The following is a 17589-nucleotide window of genomic DNA, read 5'->3' as shown; positions in this document are numbered from 1 at the left end:
GATAAAGGTGTTTTCCAGCCCAGATAACCAGTGGGATCAGAGGGGTTGTGGGGACACCCCAGACTCTGCCCATGTTCCCTTCTCTGTATCCACCGCTGGCTTGGTGAGCTGGGAATGTCATTCCAGGCCTTCCTTCCCTGCTGCATCCCACTATTTCACCTCAAGTCTTTAAAAGGGTTTTTTCCCAGACCTGTTTTGGTTTTGTTCCTTTTTGTTTTCCGGGAAATATTTTCCACCCTCAGAGGGCCGTGTTTGCCCCAGCTGCAGCAGTGTGCGTGGGGACAGGAAAAGGGAGAAGATGGATCCAGACAGGGACTGAGCCAGAGCAGAGGCAGAGCAGAGGCAGAGCAGAGGCAGAGCAGAGGCAGAGCAGAGGCAGAGCCATCTCTGCTGCCGGGAGGGATAAATCGGGAATTCGGTGATGACACAAGGTGCTCGGCTCTGCCAGACAAACACAAACCCTTTAAGCGCTCCCGCCACCCCTGGGGCAGTTCAGCGTCATCCCAAACAAACCCAGGCTGATTTCTGGGAAACGCCTTTGGAGAAGAGCAAAGGAGGCGCCCCCCATTCCCCCCAGGGCAGGTCCGTCCCAGGAGCAGCTCCCCGAGGCAGGGCTGTGTCCCAAATGTCGCAGGGTGCCCTTGGTGGCTCCAGCCCTGCAGTGGTTCCAGCCCAGCCCAGCCTCTGCTTCCCACCATCCACAGCTGCCTGCAGCTGGAGAGCCCCTGGGGTTTGCAGGGGCTGGGGGGAGAAGGGGTTTTTTCAACAGCTGCAGCCAGGCAAAACCCGGAGGGAAGCCCCTCGCTGGCCCCTGCCTTTCCCAGCCCAGCACGGCCAAGAACATGAGCTGCAGCTTTGGCACTGAGTGCAGGGAAGTGGAGCCACCTGCCCAGCCCCCGCTGGCCCCCCGGGCCCCAAACACCCCCAAAAGCTGCCCAGAGGGGTTTATGGGCCTGATGCAACCGAGCAGGAGCTGTTCTCTGTGTTTGGGGTTTTTCTCTATGGCTGGTTTTTTGGGGGTGGGGTAAAGGGGTTTTTGGCTGATGGTCCCCAGGGCCAGGATGCAAAACTGCAGGAGGACATGGGAGACCCTGCAGGATGCTGTGCCTGTCCCTTGGGCCACCCAAAGGACATCCCAAACCCTCTCACCTCCCCTGGGGGTCCTTCCAGGAGGGCTGGACACAGCCTGCCCAGGGAATGAGGGTGCAGAGCCAAGCTTTGGGAACAGCCTGTCCATCAGCCCTAATGCTGGAGGCTCAGGAAAAACCCCAAGCCTGTCAGTGCCAGAAGCACGGCCTGGGAGCACATTTTTTCTTTCCCAGGGCTGGGGAGGGGATGAGGGGATGAGTATCACTTACCCTCTGTGCTTTGGGACGTGGCAGGGGACCAGGCCCTCCCCCTGCCCTGGGGGAAGCTCCCCCATAAAAGCAGCCGGGGCAGCCTGGCCCCAGCACAGACAGCTCTGCCACTGCCACTGCCACTGCCACAGCCAGCATGGGGACAGCAGCCAGGGTGGCCTGTGCCCTCCTCATCCTCTCCACGCTGTGCTGGCACAGCCTGGCTCAGAGTGAGCATTGCCCCGACCCCAGGGGCTGGGGATGGGGACAGAAACCAGGGATGGAGATAGAAACCAGGGATGGGGATGGGGACAGAACCCTGGGATGGGTTTGGGGACAGAAAACAGGGCTGGGGATGGGGGGGGACAGAACCCAGGGATGGGTTTGGGGACAGAGACAGAACTCAAGGCTGGGGAATGGGGGGAGGGACAGAACCCAGGGCTGGGGACAGAAACCAGGGATGGGGACAGAATCCAGGGGTGGGGACAGAGATAAAACCCAGGGCTGGGGAATGGAGACAGAACCCAGGGATGAGGATTGGGACAGAACCCAGGGATGGGGACAGAACCTAGGAATGGGGACAGGGACAGAACCCAGGGATGGGGACAGAACCCAGGGATGGGACAGGGACAGAACCCAGGGATGGGACAGGGACAGAACCCAGGGTTGTGGGCTCGGGTTTGCTTCATGCACAGGGTGCAGGGGGATCCCCCCAAAGAGCTGCCATTGCCATGGTAGGAGGGCTGGGGAGGCACTGGGGGTGTCCAGGCTCAGCCAGGCTCGTGCTGTCCCCCAGGAGCTCCAGCCATGCCAGACAAGTGCTGCTTCAACTTCCAGACCAGAAGGATCAAGAGGGACAACGTGGTGGCCTGTTACCCCACCAGCCCCGAGTGCCCACACCAGGCTGTGATGTGAGTACCCAAAATCCCTCCCTGGATCCTGCCACACCCCCTGCCTTTCTCTGCTGGGTCCAATCCCCATCCCCTGTGCCCCTGAACCCCCAGAAGCTCAGTGTTGGGGTCCCCACTGACCCCACTTCTCTGTGCCCAGCTTCAGGGTGAGGAATGGGAAGGAGATCTGCACCCAGGCCAGCAGGCCCTGGGTCAAGAGGTACCAGCAGAGCTTCCAAGTCAGCTCCTTCTCCATCCCCAGCTAGCCAGGGGCTAGCTCCATCTCCACCCCTGGGGACAGCAGGGACACCAGAGGGGACACTTCTGGATGGAGCAGCTCACCAGGGACACCCTCCCCACCGTGGTGACCCTCCCTGAAGGCAAAGGGAGCCCAGCAGGATGGAGTGACCAGACCCTGTGGTCCATGGAGAGGCTGCACAGGCAGGGGTGAGGGGGGAGCAGCTCCACGGTTGTTTTCTGTACAGAATTAAATGTGATTAAATGCAAACATCTGTCTGTGTGAGTCTCTTGGGGCTGGGCAGATCCTGCTGCCGGCTTTCCTGCCCAGGTGTTGGGATCAGCAAGGAGCCAGGAAGAGCTGGAGCCTCAGCCAGGTCTGTGAGCATGTCCAGGGGTGAATGGGGCCAAAGCAACCCCATGAGGGCTGTGGGGAAGCACCAGAGGGACAAGAATGCTGGGAGGAGAGGCTTCCATCCTAACTAACAGCCCACACTTTGTCAGAAGGGGACCTCAGGGATGCCTGACAAAATCCCAGGATGCCACCAGGGCGCTGTGACAGTGGCACAGCCACCACGGGGAGCAGCAATGCGTGGTGGAGAAACACCCAGGGACAAACCTGGCCACCAGCAAGGCACCCACCCCAGAGCAAGGCGAGGCCTCAGCCAGTGTGAGCCCCAATCAAGGGCTGATCTTTGCACAGGAACTGGCAAGTGTGAGCATCATCCTGTTCTGTCTGCTAGTGGCCACAACCCAGCCCAAAATAGACTCCCAGCCCCAGCATCACTGCTGCTCCCACACTTTCCAGCAGCCCTGAGGTGTCACGGTGGCCCAGGGGGTACCAGAAGGAATTTCCCTTCACCTCTCACCCTCAGGGGGAGATCCAAGCGGTTCTTTCCACGGGGAAGGCGTGGAGCTGTCATGGAAAGGCTGGCAGGGGTTGTTATAAATCACACGGGGCTGCAGGCAGGAGGGCACACAGGTCTTGGTGGCCTCGGTGGAATCAGAGCTGCTGGTGCTGGCAGAGCCTCAGATGGACATGAAGGTCTCAGTCCTGCTCCTCCTGCTGCTGGCAGCTGCCTGGACGGGAAGCCAGGGGATGTCCTGTAAGTACCAACAGGGAGATTTCCCCTCTGAGCTCTCCCAGCTCCTCCTCTGATGGGATTTGGGATTGGGGAAGGGGAGGAGAGTGCAGCTCCTGATGGGGTTGTGGGGCATCACCAGCTGCCTGAGCATGGGGCTGTCCTGGATTGTTCAAAATGAGTAAAAACAGGGCTGGTTCAGCCCCAGAGTCACAGCTGGGCAGCTCTAGGCGCTCCTACCCTGGGGCAGAACACCACCCCTGGGCTGCAGGTGTTCCCTGTGTGGGATGAGGGAGCAGGAGCAGAGCTCCTACCCTGGGGTAGAACATCACCCCTGGGCTGCAGGTGTTCCTTTTGTGGGATGAGGGAGCAGGAGCAGAGCCCACACCCCCGTGCTCAGCACTGAACTCCCTCCTGCTCTCAGTACGCTCTGGGTCCCAGTGCTGCTCCAAGGAAATGTTCAAATACCGGAGAATCCCGGAGAAAAAGATCCAGGGCTACGAGGAAACAGACCCCAGCTGCAACCTCAAGGCTGTTCTGTGAGTAACCCCAGCCTTCCTCCCCCAGCCCATCCTCACCTCGCTCATCCTCCTTCCCCACCAGCTGCTCTGCTTGTGGGGAGCCCCCAAACACGAGTCCCCCTGCCCAGGGTGCTGTGGGTGGGGCTGTCCCCAGCTGGTTCCTCACCCTCCCCTCCCTCCCCAAACCCCGTTCTGCTGCCAGCAGCCCCCCTGCAGGAATCCCTGTGGGATCCTCACTCCCAGGCTCACTCGGGATATCCTTTCCTCCTAAGTGTGAAGATTCCAAAAGGGAAGGTCTGTGTGGACCCAGAGGAGAAATGGTTCCAGGACCACCTGAGGACGCAGAAGAAGCCAAACAGCACCTCCACATGAAGCTGCCTTCCCCAAACTCTATTTATTTATGTCTCAGAATTCTCTGTGTGCTTTCCTGTCACTCAATGTACGGAGCTGGCTCCGTCCCCTGCCCTGCCCTGCACATGGACTCAATAAACCCTCCTGTGATCACCTGGAGTGAGCTGTTCATCCTGGGGAGCCCATCCAGCCCCTTCCCAGTGAGAGGAATGATGGATTTGAGGGTCTGCTGGTAGATAAATCCAGCACTGAGAGAGAAAAGAAACAATGGGAAGGGTTCCACTGATTGATGAATGGGAAAAGATATTTGTCTTTACAAACAAGCTGATAATGAAATTGAGTATTGGAAGGTGAAAGAAACAATGGGGTAAAACCATGAATTCTATAAGAATTAAAAATGAAAAGGGAGGGTTGTACATTAGAGGGGAATCTCAGGTATCAGTGTTTGGGAAGTCTGTGCCTCTCAAGTACCTCAGCAATGGGGAAAGAGAGAGGGGAATGTGGATGGGAAATTGGGATAAAAAGGAGGCTGGGTCCTCCAAAAATCTGAGAGACCCCAGGGAATGCCCCATGGCCTCTCCCTTTATTGGAATAAAGTTACAGGGACTCCTCTGTCTCCTTTTAGGACACAAACCTCTGGTGTTTGTGGATTCATTTTTCTGACACCAGGAACAGTCCAGGAGCCCCTGGGAGCACAGGGAAAGCCAAAGGGCCCAGGGACCCCCAGGGTGAAGCAGCCCCTGCCCAGCTGTGGGGTTAAGGATGCCCTGGGATGGGGGTGAGGCAATGGGACAAAGATTCCTTTGGGGGTTTGAGGGGATTTAGGGGCTGGGTTGGCTCTGGGGGACACCACTGGTGACAGCCCCAGCTGGGTGTCACCCCCTCCCCACCACTCCCTGGTCCATCAGCCAGTTTGTCACCCAAACTGGGCACCCATCCAAGCCATGGGCAGCCAGTTTCTGCAGAAAACACTGCATTGTCCACTTCTCTGTTAGTTTGTGACTCATCTGAATCATCTTTTTGATGAGCTAGGACATGCCTCGCTCTTAAAGACAATTTTATTTTATTTTATTTTATTTTATTTTATTTTATTTTATTTTAACTTTATTTTGTATTTAATTGTCAGATTTGTTGCCATTTATCTGCCCCCATTTAGGGCATTTTTTGTACAAATCAATCACCTTGGGCTAATGAATCTGCCACAATGCCCACAGGACTGCATCACCTGGAACTGGAAGGAATAGTCTTGCCTAGGACTGTGTAAGTGCAATTCTCCATCAGAGCATTTTTGCAGAGAAAATGAGACTTAACAAGACTTTTTAGTGCTGGAAATCCCAGGGTCCAGCAGAATATTGGGATGTGTGAAGGAATTGGTTCTCTAAATGACAGAATCACTCAGGAAAAGCCCTTGAAGGTCAAATCCAACAGCAGCAAACCACATCCCCAGGTGACACATTTTTGGAACTCCTCCAGGGTGGGGATCCCACTCCAAAGGCCACGCTCACCCCCAGAATTGTGACTCAGAGATGGAGCCCACACAGAGCTGCCAGATGATGAAAGCATTGAATGACTGGGAGGTGAAAGATTGCCAAGGGTGGGCTGAGGCCAGCTCAGTGTCCCTGTGGCTCTGGGTGGCAGCAGGGTGGCAGCAGGGCCAAATCACCCCCCTGCTGCTGGACATCATCCCCCACTGATCCCTTTGGGATTGTCTGGGTTGCTGCAGCCTCCTGCCTGGGAGAGGTTGTTATTCTCCTTCCCATCCTTCCTCTCAGTCTGGTGCAAAAGCCACTCTGGTGCAGAACCACAGAAAAGCCTGAGCTGGGTTGGGGGGTTTTACCACAGGATCCTCAGGGAGGGAAGCAATACTGGGAAATCTGAATTACAAATCCATCAGCAGGGCCTGGTGTAGGAACTCTGCTCTGAATTACTCCCCAAAAAACCACACACACAGGGTCAGGGACAGCTCACGAGCTGCCCTGTGCTCTCCTCAGAACCTCATTCATCATTTTTATCAATGAGTGTCACTTCCCAGAGGGGTGTTGCATAACCCCAGCAGCTTCCTCTGCACTTGCAGGGTCGAGGTGCTGGCAGTGGCTTTCATTTCTTCCTGCTCTGGGTTCCTGTTTGATCCCTTTGGTGCTGCAAAGTGTGGGGTCCCTCTCCTGAGAGGGGTGCCCAGAGCATCCCTGTGCCTCAGGGTCAGGATTATCCTTGTGGATCCCCTCCAGCTCAAGAATATTCTGTGATTCTCCTTCTACCCATTATTTTTGGGATAAGAGCCCTAAGGGAGAGGTTCCTCACCCTGGGACTGAGCAAATTTGGGGTCTGCTCTGGCCCCACACTGCTCCTGGCTGCTGCTCCTTGTCCTGCCCTCAGTCAGGGATGGTTCCTCTGCTCAGCCCCAGGGGTGAGGGGGTTTTAGATTTAATTCCCTCCTTTTCTTTGGCATACTTGTGCCAAAGTCACCAGATTCTGTGAGGCCAGTGCCACCTTGGCTCTCCCACTCCTTGTGAGTTTGTCCTGTCGCCACAGCCTGGCTCAGGAGGAATTTCTGGGAATCTTTGTAGCCTTTTTGTTTTGGCTGCACCTGCCTCAAATGTCTCTTCCTTCTGTATTCATTCTCTTTTCCTTTTTCTCTCCTGGGTGCACAAAATTTTGGTGGTATTCAGCACTCCACCATAACCAGATAAGCCAAAAAGAAGCATCTTTACTCCCCTCTCTATCTAAGAGGTTTTTCTTTCTTTAGATTTTCAAATTTACTTTTGTAAAGCCGGTTTCTCTTTCCCTGTGTTTCCTCCCCGCCAAATTCGTGTTCCTCTGCTGGACTCAAATGTCACTTGCTCACAGAGACCTTCCATGGCAGGAGAAATAAAACCACAAGTCATTGCTTCACTCTCCCTTTATATCAGTTCCTTCTATCGAATTCTTTAAACAGAATTAAACACAAACTCCCAGCTTTTGCTGAGCTGCACTTTGTGCAATTCGCCGTAATATCCTCGATTCCAGTCACAATGGAAAGTGTTTCATCAGCATCCAGTAAGAAGTCCCATCCGGCCCTCAGCTGAATGGAGAACTGAAAGCTTGCCCAGTCACCTCTGCAGCAAAGAGGAAATCTTTTTGCCTTTTCTCTCAGAAATCAGCTATTAATGACAAGTCATCCTCTTGCAGAGCCCCTGGTCTCCAGGTTTTTCTGGCTCTGGGATATTCCTCACTGTGTTCCTGGTGTTTGTTGTCCCCCAGTGCTGCTCTCTTGCCCATCCTGCCCCTTTTCCCTCTGTTTGGGCACCCACAGAGCCAAGCTCAGCTCACCATAAAAAATGCCAGCCCAGGGTTTGGACAGCTCAGGGTCTCATTCCTGTGGGGGAGCCAGACAGTAATTCCTGGTGTCCTTCATCCTGTCCTGCCCACTGCCACTTCTCCCCCATGCACAAACAAAGCTGGCCCTGGTGAGGGCAGGGGAGGTGCCAGAATTCCAGGGGTGTGGGGAAATCTCTGTGGGATTTACAGGCAGAGAGGGTCAGGAAAACACAAAAAAACTTCCACTGGCTGGCCCTGAACTTGGGATTCCTCTGCACACAGAGGCTGCTTTGAGCTCTAGAGAAACCTCTGCAATCAGCAGGGCAGAAAAACAGAATAAACTCATGCATATCTGCATTGCTCTGGGGAATTGAGTCCCTTTGTGTAGGCAGGGACATGTGACAAGCAGCAGCATTTACAGCAGGTGAATTTTCCAAGCCTTCCTGAACCACCACAGATGGGGACCCTGGCTATTGTTAAATCCAAAGGATTTATTTATTCCTTTGTAGCTCCATGCACAGAGTGGCTGAAACACAAAGAGCTGGAAATTGGGAGTTGGAGAAAGAGCTGGAACAGCTGGAGCTGTTCTTCCACCACCCCAAGGGCAGATCAGCACTGCCCAGCTCCTCCTGACCAAGTGCAGGAGATGATTTCCCATTCCCAGCTCTGTCCCACAGCTGCTCACACCAGACAGGACCTGGTGGCTGGGGAAGCTTTGCTGAATAGGAGATGGGGCTGCCACAGGCTGTGCCATGGCTCAGCGTTTTGGGCAGTTGGACTTTTCTTTGAATCAGCCAGGAATTAGTCACAGCCGAGGCAGGGTCAGCAGCAAGGCCAGGGGAAGCTGGGGTTTGCATGGTAACTGCAAACTGTCTGTGGCAGCATCAGGAAAAGGCTGGAAAAAGCAAAAAAAAATTGGAGGAAAGAGTGATTTTGGCAACTCATCTGTCTGGGTGTGCAGCAGAGTGGGGGAGTTGGGGAATTACCCTCTGGCATTGCAAATGCTGCCCTTTTTCAGTCACTCTGCAGTTTACTGGAGATTCTCTCTGCAATGAGCTGATCCCAGTGGGCACCAGCAGGATCCTCTCCTCCCACTGCATCCAACCCTTAACACAGTGTCCTGACATGGGAGTCTCTGCTTTTGGGGCTAAATCGGGAGGGATTACAGTAGTTTCACGAATACAAGCCGCACGGATTATAAGCCGCACCCCCGGTGCCTCGACAATGTTGCTGTCTTTGTCAATAGATAAGCCGCACCCCGAATATTAGCCGCACTTTCGTTCGTCGCGAGAATCCGTGCGCAGCTTTCACAAATTGGCCAATTAGTAAGAGGATCGCGGCATAGCGGGCTTTACTGGCTCGGGGCGGGGCCAGGCAGGCTCGGCCCGCTCATGGTTGCCGACGGGGCCGGGTGGCCCAGCTCAGCGCCACGGCTCGGCGGGGCTGGCCGGGTGGTGCTGCCGCCGCCGCCGGGCTCGCTGGCCCCCCTCTCCCGTCAGCACCGCCCCGCTGCCGCGTTCGCTCGCCCGGCTGGCAGGGCTGCCGCCGCCGGGCTCGCCGTCCGCCCCGCTGCCGCTTTCGCTCGCCCCGCGCCGCGCCTCGCGAGCGCCGCGCCCGCCCCGCGCCGCGCCCGCCCCGCGGCGCTTTCGCGGCTCGCGGCTCGCGGTTCGCGGCTCGCGGTTCGCGGCTCGCGGCTCGCGGTTCGCGGCGGCGCTTTCGCGGCTCGCGGTTCGCGGCGGCGCTTTCGCGGCTCGCGGTTCGCGGCTCGCGGTTCGCGGCTCGCGGTTCGCGGCTCGCGGCTCGCGGCTCGCGGTTCGCGGCTCGCGGTTCGCGGCTCGCGGCTCGCGGCTCGCGGCTCGCGGTTCGCGGCGGCGCTTTCGCGGCTCGCGGCTCGCGGCTCGCGGCTCGCGGCTCGCGGCTCGCGGCTCGCGGCGGCACTTTCGCGGCTCGCGGTTCGCGGCTCGCGGCGGCGCTTTCGCGGCTCGCGGTTCGCGGCTCGCGGTTCGCGGCTCGCGGTTCGCGGCTCGCGGCTCGCGGCTCGCGGTTCGCGGCTCGCGGCTCGCGGCTCGCGGCTCGCGGCTCGCGGTTCGCGGCTCGCGGTTCGCGGCTCGCGGCGGCGCTTTCGCGAGCGCCGCTTTCGCGAGCGCCGCTTTCGCTCGCCCCGCCGGCAGGGCTGCCGCCGCCGCCACCAGGCTCGCCGGCCGCCCCCTCCCGTCTGCACCGCCGCCGCGTTTCCTCGCCCTGGCCGGCACTGCAGGCCCCCGCACCGCCGGGCTCCCCCACGCTGCTGGCCCCGATTATGCTGGGCTTCCCCCGCTGCCAGGCAGCCCCACCCGCCGGCCTTCCTGCTTCTGCCATGCTCCCCTGCACTGCTAGCCCCAGTTCTCCCGGGCTCCCCCGCCCTGCTGGCTCAGGCTCTGCCGCCCGCCCCCGACACTGCTGGCCCCGCCTCTGCCAGGCTTTCCCACCTCTGCCGGGGCCGGCCGGGCTCCAGCTTGGCTTGGGGCTGCCGCGGGCTCTCACTTCCGTGTTGGCAGCTTTTAGAATTTTGTTAATAGATTAGCCACCCCGGAATATTAGCCGCACTTCCGGGTTTTCACCAAAATTTTGGTCAAATTGGTGCGGCTTGTATTCGTGAAATTACTGTAAATTGGATTAAATTGTCCTGCTTGGGAAGAAGTGGGCAAGCAGTTATTGCAACAACTGGAGCGTTGAGAGGCTGCAAAACTGAAACTCTTGGGTGTGAATTCAGCCAGGGGTGAGAGAAGGAAGCAGGGCTGGCTGCAGCCAAAAAGTAAATCCTTAGAGAGATGTAAATTCAGCCAGGGGACAGGGAGGGTGGCAGGGCAGGATCAGGGCACCAGAGTCCAGGCCCTGCACCTGCACTCCTCTCCAGTAAGGAAATCAATCTTTTGACCCATCACCAGCAAAAATGTGAGACCTACAGTGACTTCCAGCTCAACACAACCTCATTCCTTCATGATTTGCTCTATCCAAGCAGGGTTGGTGTTATCAGTGGAGATGAACATGTGTGCAGTAGCTGTGGATGTCACTCTGGCTCCTGGTGCTGGAGCAGGGGGAGAAGTGGCGTTTGTGGTAAACCCAGGGAGAAGTTGCCATCTGTCCCTGGCAGTGATTTTCTGCCAGCAGCAGTGGCTGGGGGTGCCCTTGCCAGGGCAGCTGAGCTGGGTTATTCCATCCCCAGAGCTCCAGAGCCCTGACAGAGTTTGGGAGCTCCAGCACCCAGAGAGCCTCTGGCAAACCGCAGCCTCGTGTCCGGCGCTTCCCCTTCTGCGGTTTCCTCGCCTTTTCCAGCTCAGCGGAAACTGGGCGATCCTGACATAATTTCCATGCTATGATGCCCTCACTTTCTTTCTTTGAAACCCTGCACCCACCCCTCGGGGTGGGGGATAAAAGGGGAGCACAGCCCCAAGCACCACAGAGAATCCTCCAGCTCCAGCTCCAGCTCCAGCTCCTGCTCCTGCTCCTCTCCCAGAGCTCACAGCACCATGAAGGTCCTGGCAGCCACCCTGGTCACTCTGCTCCTCCTGGCCACCTGCTCCCCATCTGAAGGTCACCTCGGTGAGTCCAGCATGGCTGTGTCCCTCCTGGAGAGCCCCAGGCCTGGCAGGGGGTGGCTGGGGGGAGGGTTAGGGCTGTGTCACACTGCGGGATGCAGGCTTGGCTTCTGCCAGGGGATGTGGCATGAGAAGACAAATCCCCGGAGGGGGCAGAGGCTGTGCTGCAGCTGGGGTCTCACCAGGGCTGTGTCTGTCCCCTGCCCTCACAGATGGTGTCCCCAACACCTGCTGCTTCAGCTACCACAAGCAGCCCATCCCTCGGCACCGTGTCAGCTCCGTCTTCGTCACCAGCAGCTCCTGCAGCCTGCCGGCCGTGATGTGAGTACCCAGCACTGCCAGCAGTGCCAGGGGAGCTGGGGACACACTGGGACACACTTGGGGTGCTACTGGTGGCACTCACATCCCACTGCCCCAGCCCAGCAGCTCAAGGCAGGTTTTTTTCCCTGCAGTGTGATCACCAAGAAGGAGAACAAGGCGTGTGCAGATCCAAAGGCACCGTGGGTGAAGGAGCTCCTGAAGCACTTCCAGAACCAGGAAAACTGAGCCTGCCCTGCTGACAGCCACAATGCCACCCTGCACTTCCAGAGCCTGGAAAACTGAGCCTGCCCTGCTGACAGCCACCATGCCACCCTGCACTTCCAGAGCCTGGAAAACTGAGCCTTCCCTGCTGACAGCCACAGTGCCACCCCTGCACAGCTTCCAGCTCTGGGCACAACAGAGAGGATTTGACCCCCAGCCTCCTTCAACAGAGAAAATTATTTTATTTAACTTATTTAAGTTAAACTATATATTCTTTTTCTAAGCAAAATTATTTAAACTGTGTCAGAATAATACACTAAATAAAGATAATTTCTATTGTATCCATGTGTCTGTTAATGATGGGTCAGTTTTGGTGCCTCCTTGCACCAAGGTGGGAGAAGGGACCCCTGGGTTTGCTGTTCCCCAGCCTGGGTCCAGCTCTGGTGCCACCCAGTTTGTCCCCCAGGTGCCACCAGTGTCTCACCTGTGGCTGCCAGTGGTGGCTCTTGTTTGGGGAATGTCCTGGGAGTTCCTGTGGTGCCACAGCAGAGTTGGAGTGTGATGTTCTGTGGGATGGAACATCCTTTGGTCAGCTTGGATCACCTGTCCTGACTCTGCCCCCTCACAGCAGCCCCTGAGTCCCTGATGAAGGAAAACATCATTTAAAACTTCAGTGTGTTATCAGCATTATTCTCATGCTGAATCCATCAGTAAATATAAAAAAAAAATAATAAAATTGAGCTGCAGATCCTTCCCCACCTCTGTTGTCCCACAGCACTGGTGCCACCAGCAGCCAGTTTGTCACCCAGGGCACAGAACATGAGGACAGCAGACCCAAATTTCTGTGTCACCCAACTCTTCCTGAACAGCCACGTTGATATAATTGAAACTATTTTTTGTTTGAACTTATTATCCTGACATATTTGAAATACCACACCTAATAGCTGCCTTTTGTAAGTTCAGAGATATTTTTGGTGAAGGAAATGCAGTAGATTGCACTCATCTGGGCTTCAGGAAGACACTTGAATTAAGGCCAGATAGTAAATTAAGAGCAAAGGCAGAGAAGATGTGACTGGCATATGAAAAGTAAATTTGGTCAAGAGCTGCCTGAAAGGGGCATGGTAATTGCTTCAGCTGAAAGGGGCTGTGTCACACTGAGAGGGGCTTACCCACACAGTTCCTTGAGTTTCTGCCTCAAAAAATATCCTGCTTGACATTTGCATTAATGACCTTGGCACACAAAGCAGGAGAAGGCAGAGGAAATGTGCTGATGAGGCAAAACGAGATGGGATCATCAATCTAGAGCAGGCCAGGACATCACACAAAAGGATTCCAACGACCTTGAGGGGTGGAGGAGGATCCAAGGCAGCAGAGTGGGATCCTGCTGGTGGGGACAGGGATAACAGGAACAGCCACTCCAGTTTGGGAGCTGGGAATGTCTGGGGCAGGGAAAATCCTATCAGAGACTGATGGTAAACAGCAGGAAAAGGGTTAAATGCAAAAGGTTTGGGGTGAAAAATGAGGGACTGAGCCATGTGAAGGCACCAGAGGTTGGAAGGGGGTGCAGGGTGTGAGGACAGGCTGGAAACTGCCTGGGAATTCCAACAGAGGGGAAATCAGCTTTGCATGGGGATGTTGTAAGGTTCTTCTGACCCAAGATAAAAACCAAGCACTGCTCCCAGGGACACCAGTGCCACCTTCCACTGGTGCTGAGCCATCCAGACTGGAGCTGAGATTCCTTCCCAGTGTGGATTCCCATTGCTGTGGAATCCATCACTCTCCAAGGCTGCCCAAACACCACCAAACTGCTTTTCTTCCCAGGGAAAGCCCCAGATTCATTCCCCTCCAGGCCTGGGTTTGGTATGAGCTGCCTCACCCTGGAACTGGCTCAGTTCAGGCTCAGCCCTGCAGTCTGGAACCACAGAATAACAGCAGATTTCCTCCAGAATATAATTTTTCCACCTCTAGCACCTCTCTTTCTGTGCCCTGAAGCAGCAGAGCTGAGGCAGCCTCTGGTGGTGCACTCACCCCCATTTCCTAAGCTGACCCCTTGCTGTTTCAGCTCCCCAGGACTGATTTAATTTTGTGGTTCCAACCTTTTTCTCTCCACATTCCCTGTGAGTGCCCATCCCAGCTCTCTGGCCTTGCTGCCACATCCCCAGGGACGTGTCACCATCACTGCAGCCCTTCAGCACACCAAATCTCCTTTGGGATCACCAGGGGTTTCTATTTCTTTCTCTCCTTTCAGTTTCCTCCACATCCTCATCTCTGATCAAGTCCCTCAGAGCTTCCTGAGCCACCTCACTGCTGAACTGAAATATTTTTACAGCACTATTTTAAATTTTCAGGCTTTTTCTATCGACTTCCTCTTTCTCTGGAATTTCTCTTTCGAATTTAGTGGGACAAGACTAATCCTGGGGTCTGCTTGGATCCCTTTCCTTTGCAACCACAGGATGTGGGTCTGACTCACATTTTAGGGAGAATTACTTCTATCCCCCCTGCTCTGTGCATCCCCCCACTCCCAAATCCCACTCAAAGCTGTCTCTCTGGACACTCTCTGCTGCTTTTCTCCTGAATTTTCCTTCTGTGAATTCCCCAGCAGGACACACTGTCAAACCTTTGCTTTGCTTTTAGGACCAAGCCAGGAGTAATGGCACCCATCAGCCCTTTCCATCCTTTTCAGAGCCACTTTTTCCCTGCAGCCTCCATGCCCAGACCCTGCTGGGTGTAATTCAGCATGACAAAGCCTTCTCCTCCCAGGAGAGGCATCACTCCTGATTCCAAGTGCTTTTTGGTGTGAAAACTGCTTTTTACCCTGGGCTAAATGCCTCAGTGCAGTGCCAGGGTGGGCTCCCCTGTGTGCCCACAGCCCCTCCAAAGAGCTGACCCTGCTACCCCCAAAAATGCCTTGCAGGAAAAGGTGGGAAAGAGTCCACACAGTGCAGAGAACCAGAAATAACAAAGCACAGCCATGCTGTGCATCTGGGCCTGCCTTCTGCCCATAGATCTGAGTGAAAAATCTGATTTTGCAGCATGACAGCTGTCCCCACACCAGGATTGTGTCCCCATCAGCAAGAGCTGGGAGCTCAGGTGACAATGACAAGTTACAGGTGCCAGCCTGGAGCTCCATGCACACTCCTGCCAGGGATGCTCTGGGAAGAACACAGCCTCCAGCAAATACCTTGGGCACCAGAGGCAGCAGATCTTGGTGGCTCAGAGGGCACAAGGCTGGGGAGAAGCAGAGGAGCACCCCAGACCCAGGGATGTGTGCAAGGAGAAAGAGGAAGGAGTTTGCTCTGGTGTGATTCTGCAACAGGGGAGATGTGAGCTCACCCTGCTGCTGGGAAATGGGCCCAGAGCAGCAGCATGGGCAGGGAAGGGTCAGCATGACTCAGGCACAGGTGTGGGGTGCCCAAAATGCAGGGTCAGGTCACTCCTGGATCCTCCAGGAGGTGAAAATAATCTGGGTTTTGAGAGATAGGTGTCAGCAGAGGATGTGCTGTCTGCAAGGACTGAACAGCATTGGCTGCTTCCCATGGCTCAGGAGCGGCCTGAGGAGTTTCTCATCTGCACAGTTCCCATCTCAGGGGCTGGGAGGGAAGGGAGAGGCCCTTGGGGTTAGAGCACGTGGTTTCCCACAGAAACTGAGAAAGCAGGGCTGAGGAAACTCAACTTCCACTCTGTCACTCTAGGAACAGACTTCCCCTCTCTCCAGGTGATCTCCCACCATCTCCTCATTGCTGCAGGAGTTTTTTTCTCCCATTTTTTGCTGTTTTAGATCAGAACACGGTGTCCCTTCCAGCAGGAAAACAAAGGATGAAATTGTTCAGTGGCCCCTGTGACCTGTTCTCAGGGCTCCCTCACCCTCTTTGCACTGCACACCACAATTCCTCCATGCTCTGCAAATTTAACAAATCCGTGCTTGTTTCAAGCAGCATTAATAAAAATATCACATAGCACCAGAGCTGTGGGGTCCCACATGCTCCTGGCAGTCAGGGGTGAAATCCACCCAGGCCATGACAGTGACAATGAGGTGTCAGAAGCATTAGGGGATTTTTTTTTTTGCAATTTGGGGAGCTGGCTCATCCCCACGGGACCGAGCTGCTCATGCAATAATCCCTTCCCAGAGCACATTGCTCAGAGATTTTGAATCCCTGTCAAAAATGATGTCAGGTTAAACTCCAGGAGAAGAACAGGAGCGAGTGCCTGTTAGTGTGGGAACTCAGGACTTGGCAGAGATTCCCAAGGATTTCCCAGCCAGGTCTTCCCGAGCTGGTGCAGAGCAGCACTGCAGCACCATCTGCTGCCTGCTGCTCCCCAGCTCCTCCCCAGGCAGCTGAGCAATCCTCAGGGTGACAAATCCTGCAGCCACCCATTAGAAAGTGGATCTGTCTTCTCTTCCTGGGGGAAATCAGGGCTCAGGCTCCTCTCACTTCCCTCAGCTGAAGCACAGTCTCATCCTGTGGCCAATACTGTGAGCAGCAGAAGCACCAACCTACAAAATTTAATTGCTGCAAATATTTACTCAGGGTTTAAGCAAATTAACACCCTGCTGCCACTTCTCTTTGCAGTGGCCTCCCTGCAAGGGCACAGCACATCTGACTCCATGTGGGTTTCTCAAGCTGATTGATCCCAGCTCCTCCTGCCCCATCTGAAAGGTTCACAGGAGATTTCAGCTCATCCTGACCCTTCTGAAAGGTTCACAGGAGATTTTAGCTCATCCTGATCCTTCTGAAAGGTTCACAGGAGTTCCCAGCTCCTCCTTCTCCATCTAAAAGGTTCACAGCAGATCCCAGTTCTTTTTTCTCCATCTGAAAGGTTCACAGCAGATCCCAGCTCCTCCTGCCCTATCTCAAAGATTCCCAGCAGATCTCAGCTCCTTTATCCATGTGAAATGCTCCCAGCAGATCCCAGCTCTTTTTTCTCCATTTAAAAGGCTCCCAGCAGATCTCAGCTCCTCCTGCCCCATCTCAGAGCCTCCCACACCCACCCCAGCCTGCAGGAGTGTGGTGCTGCACAGGAGCAATGCCCAGCAAGGACACAGCAGGCTGAGAACAGCTTGTAAAAGCAGGTTTTGCATTTGAGCTGGCAGGAGTGTGACCCTGTCCTTTTCTTCACTGGGATTTACAGGACTAAGTCCAAAGAAATAAATCAAAGGTGCACATGGAGCTGGGCTTCTCTGGGCCCTGCTCCTGGTGCAGCTCAGACCCAGGAGCAGGAGGAAGGCTCAGCACGTGTGAAGGATGAGGGCACAAGCTCAGCTGGATGTGGTAAACACATGCCAGAAGAAAAGAGGGAACAGGAAAAGAAGAACCAGGGGAATTCCAGTATTTCTCCTCACCCCCAAATCCGAGAATGCCACATTCAAAGCTGCTGCAGCATTTCCTGGCTAATACAGGAGATGGTTCAATGTCCCAAATCCTGGCCAGTGCCCCCTCCCCAGCCTTGGGACCATGACAAAACCTGCCTCATCATTCTGGCATCTCTGACAGCTTCTCACACACCTGCTTCTGCAGACAGCTCAGAAATTGTGTGTAACAGCCAATACTCTGCAAACATCTTGTGCCAGATTGAGCTGGGAGAGAACCAACACAGCCCAAGCCACCCAGGCAGGGCAGCAAGGGCTCCCAGGGCTGGGAGCAGGCAGGGCAGCCCTGCAGAGCACTCCTGTCCTCCCCACAGGCAGCTGCCATCCCCTCTGTGCTCAGCCTGCACAGATGTGTACAGAGGAGATTTGGGTGTTTGTTCTCCAAGCCTGCCTTGATAATGCTGGA

At 55.4% G+C, this 17589-nt stretch overlaps 2 protein-coding genes across 2 annotated transcripts; both read left to right on the top strand.

Moving 5' to 3' along the window:
- The first annotated feature begins 1494 nt into the window (after positions 1-1494).
- LOC117006157 (C-C motif chemokine 4-like) lies at positions 1495-2667 on the top strand. Its single transcript, XM_033078493.1, has 3 exons — positions 1495-1567; positions 2134-2248; positions 2388-2667. The coding sequence occupies exons 1-3, from the start codon at positions 1495-1497 to the stop codon at positions 2491-2493; spliced, it is 294 nt and encodes a 97-aa protein (XP_032934384.1). The 3' UTR covers positions 2494-2667.
- Positions 2668-11169: 8502 nt separating this feature from the next.
- Positions 11170-12076, top strand: LOC117006116 (C-C motif chemokine 5-like). The gene is made up of 3 exons (XM_033078423.1): positions 11170-11297; positions 11506-11614; positions 11746-12076. The coding sequence occupies exons 1-3, from the start codon at positions 11225-11227 to the stop codon at positions 11837-11839; spliced, it is 276 nt and encodes a 91-aa protein (XP_032934314.1). The 5' UTR covers positions 11170-11224; the 3' UTR covers positions 11840-12076.
- Positions 12077-17589: the final 5513 nt, after the last annotated feature.

The sequence above is a fragment of the Catharus ustulatus genome, chromosome 22, assembly GCF_009819885.2.
Source record: "Catharus ustulatus isolate bCatUst1 chromosome 22, bCatUst1.pri.v2, whole genome shotgun sequence".
Taxonomy (NCBI): Eukaryota; Metazoa; Chordata; class Aves; order Passeriformes; family Turdidae; genus Catharus; species Catharus ustulatus.
This window is presented reverse-complemented; position numbering and strand designations above follow the sequence as displayed.

Excerpts from the sequence above, each read along its gene's own strand:
- LOC117006157 (XM_033078493.1), top strand. The coding sequence starts at position 1,495 with ATGGGGACAGCAGCCAGGGTGGCCTGTGCCCTCCTCATCCTCTCCACG. Across the intron at positions 1,568-2,133 it reads CTGGCACAGCCTGGCTCAGA|GAGCTCCAGCCATGCCAGAC; the intron begins GTGAGCATTGCC and ends GCTGTCCCCCAG. Across the intron at positions 2,249-2,387 it reads TGCCCACACCAGGCTGTGAT|CTTCAGGGTGAGGAATGGGA; the intron begins GTGAGTACCCAA and ends CTCTGTGCCCAG.
- LOC117006116 (XM_033078423.1), top strand. The coding sequence starts at position 11,225 with ATGAAGGTCCTGGCAGCCACCCTGGTCACTCTGCTCCTCCTGGCCACC. Across the intron at positions 11,298-11,505 it reads CCCATCTGAAGGTCACCTCG|ATGGTGTCCCCAACACCTGC; the intron begins GTGAGTCCAGCA and ends CTGCCCTCACAG. Across the intron at positions 11,615-11,745 it reads TGCAGCCTGCCGGCCGTGAT|TGTGATCACCAAGAAGGAGA; the intron begins GTGAGTACCCAG and ends TTTTCCCTGCAG.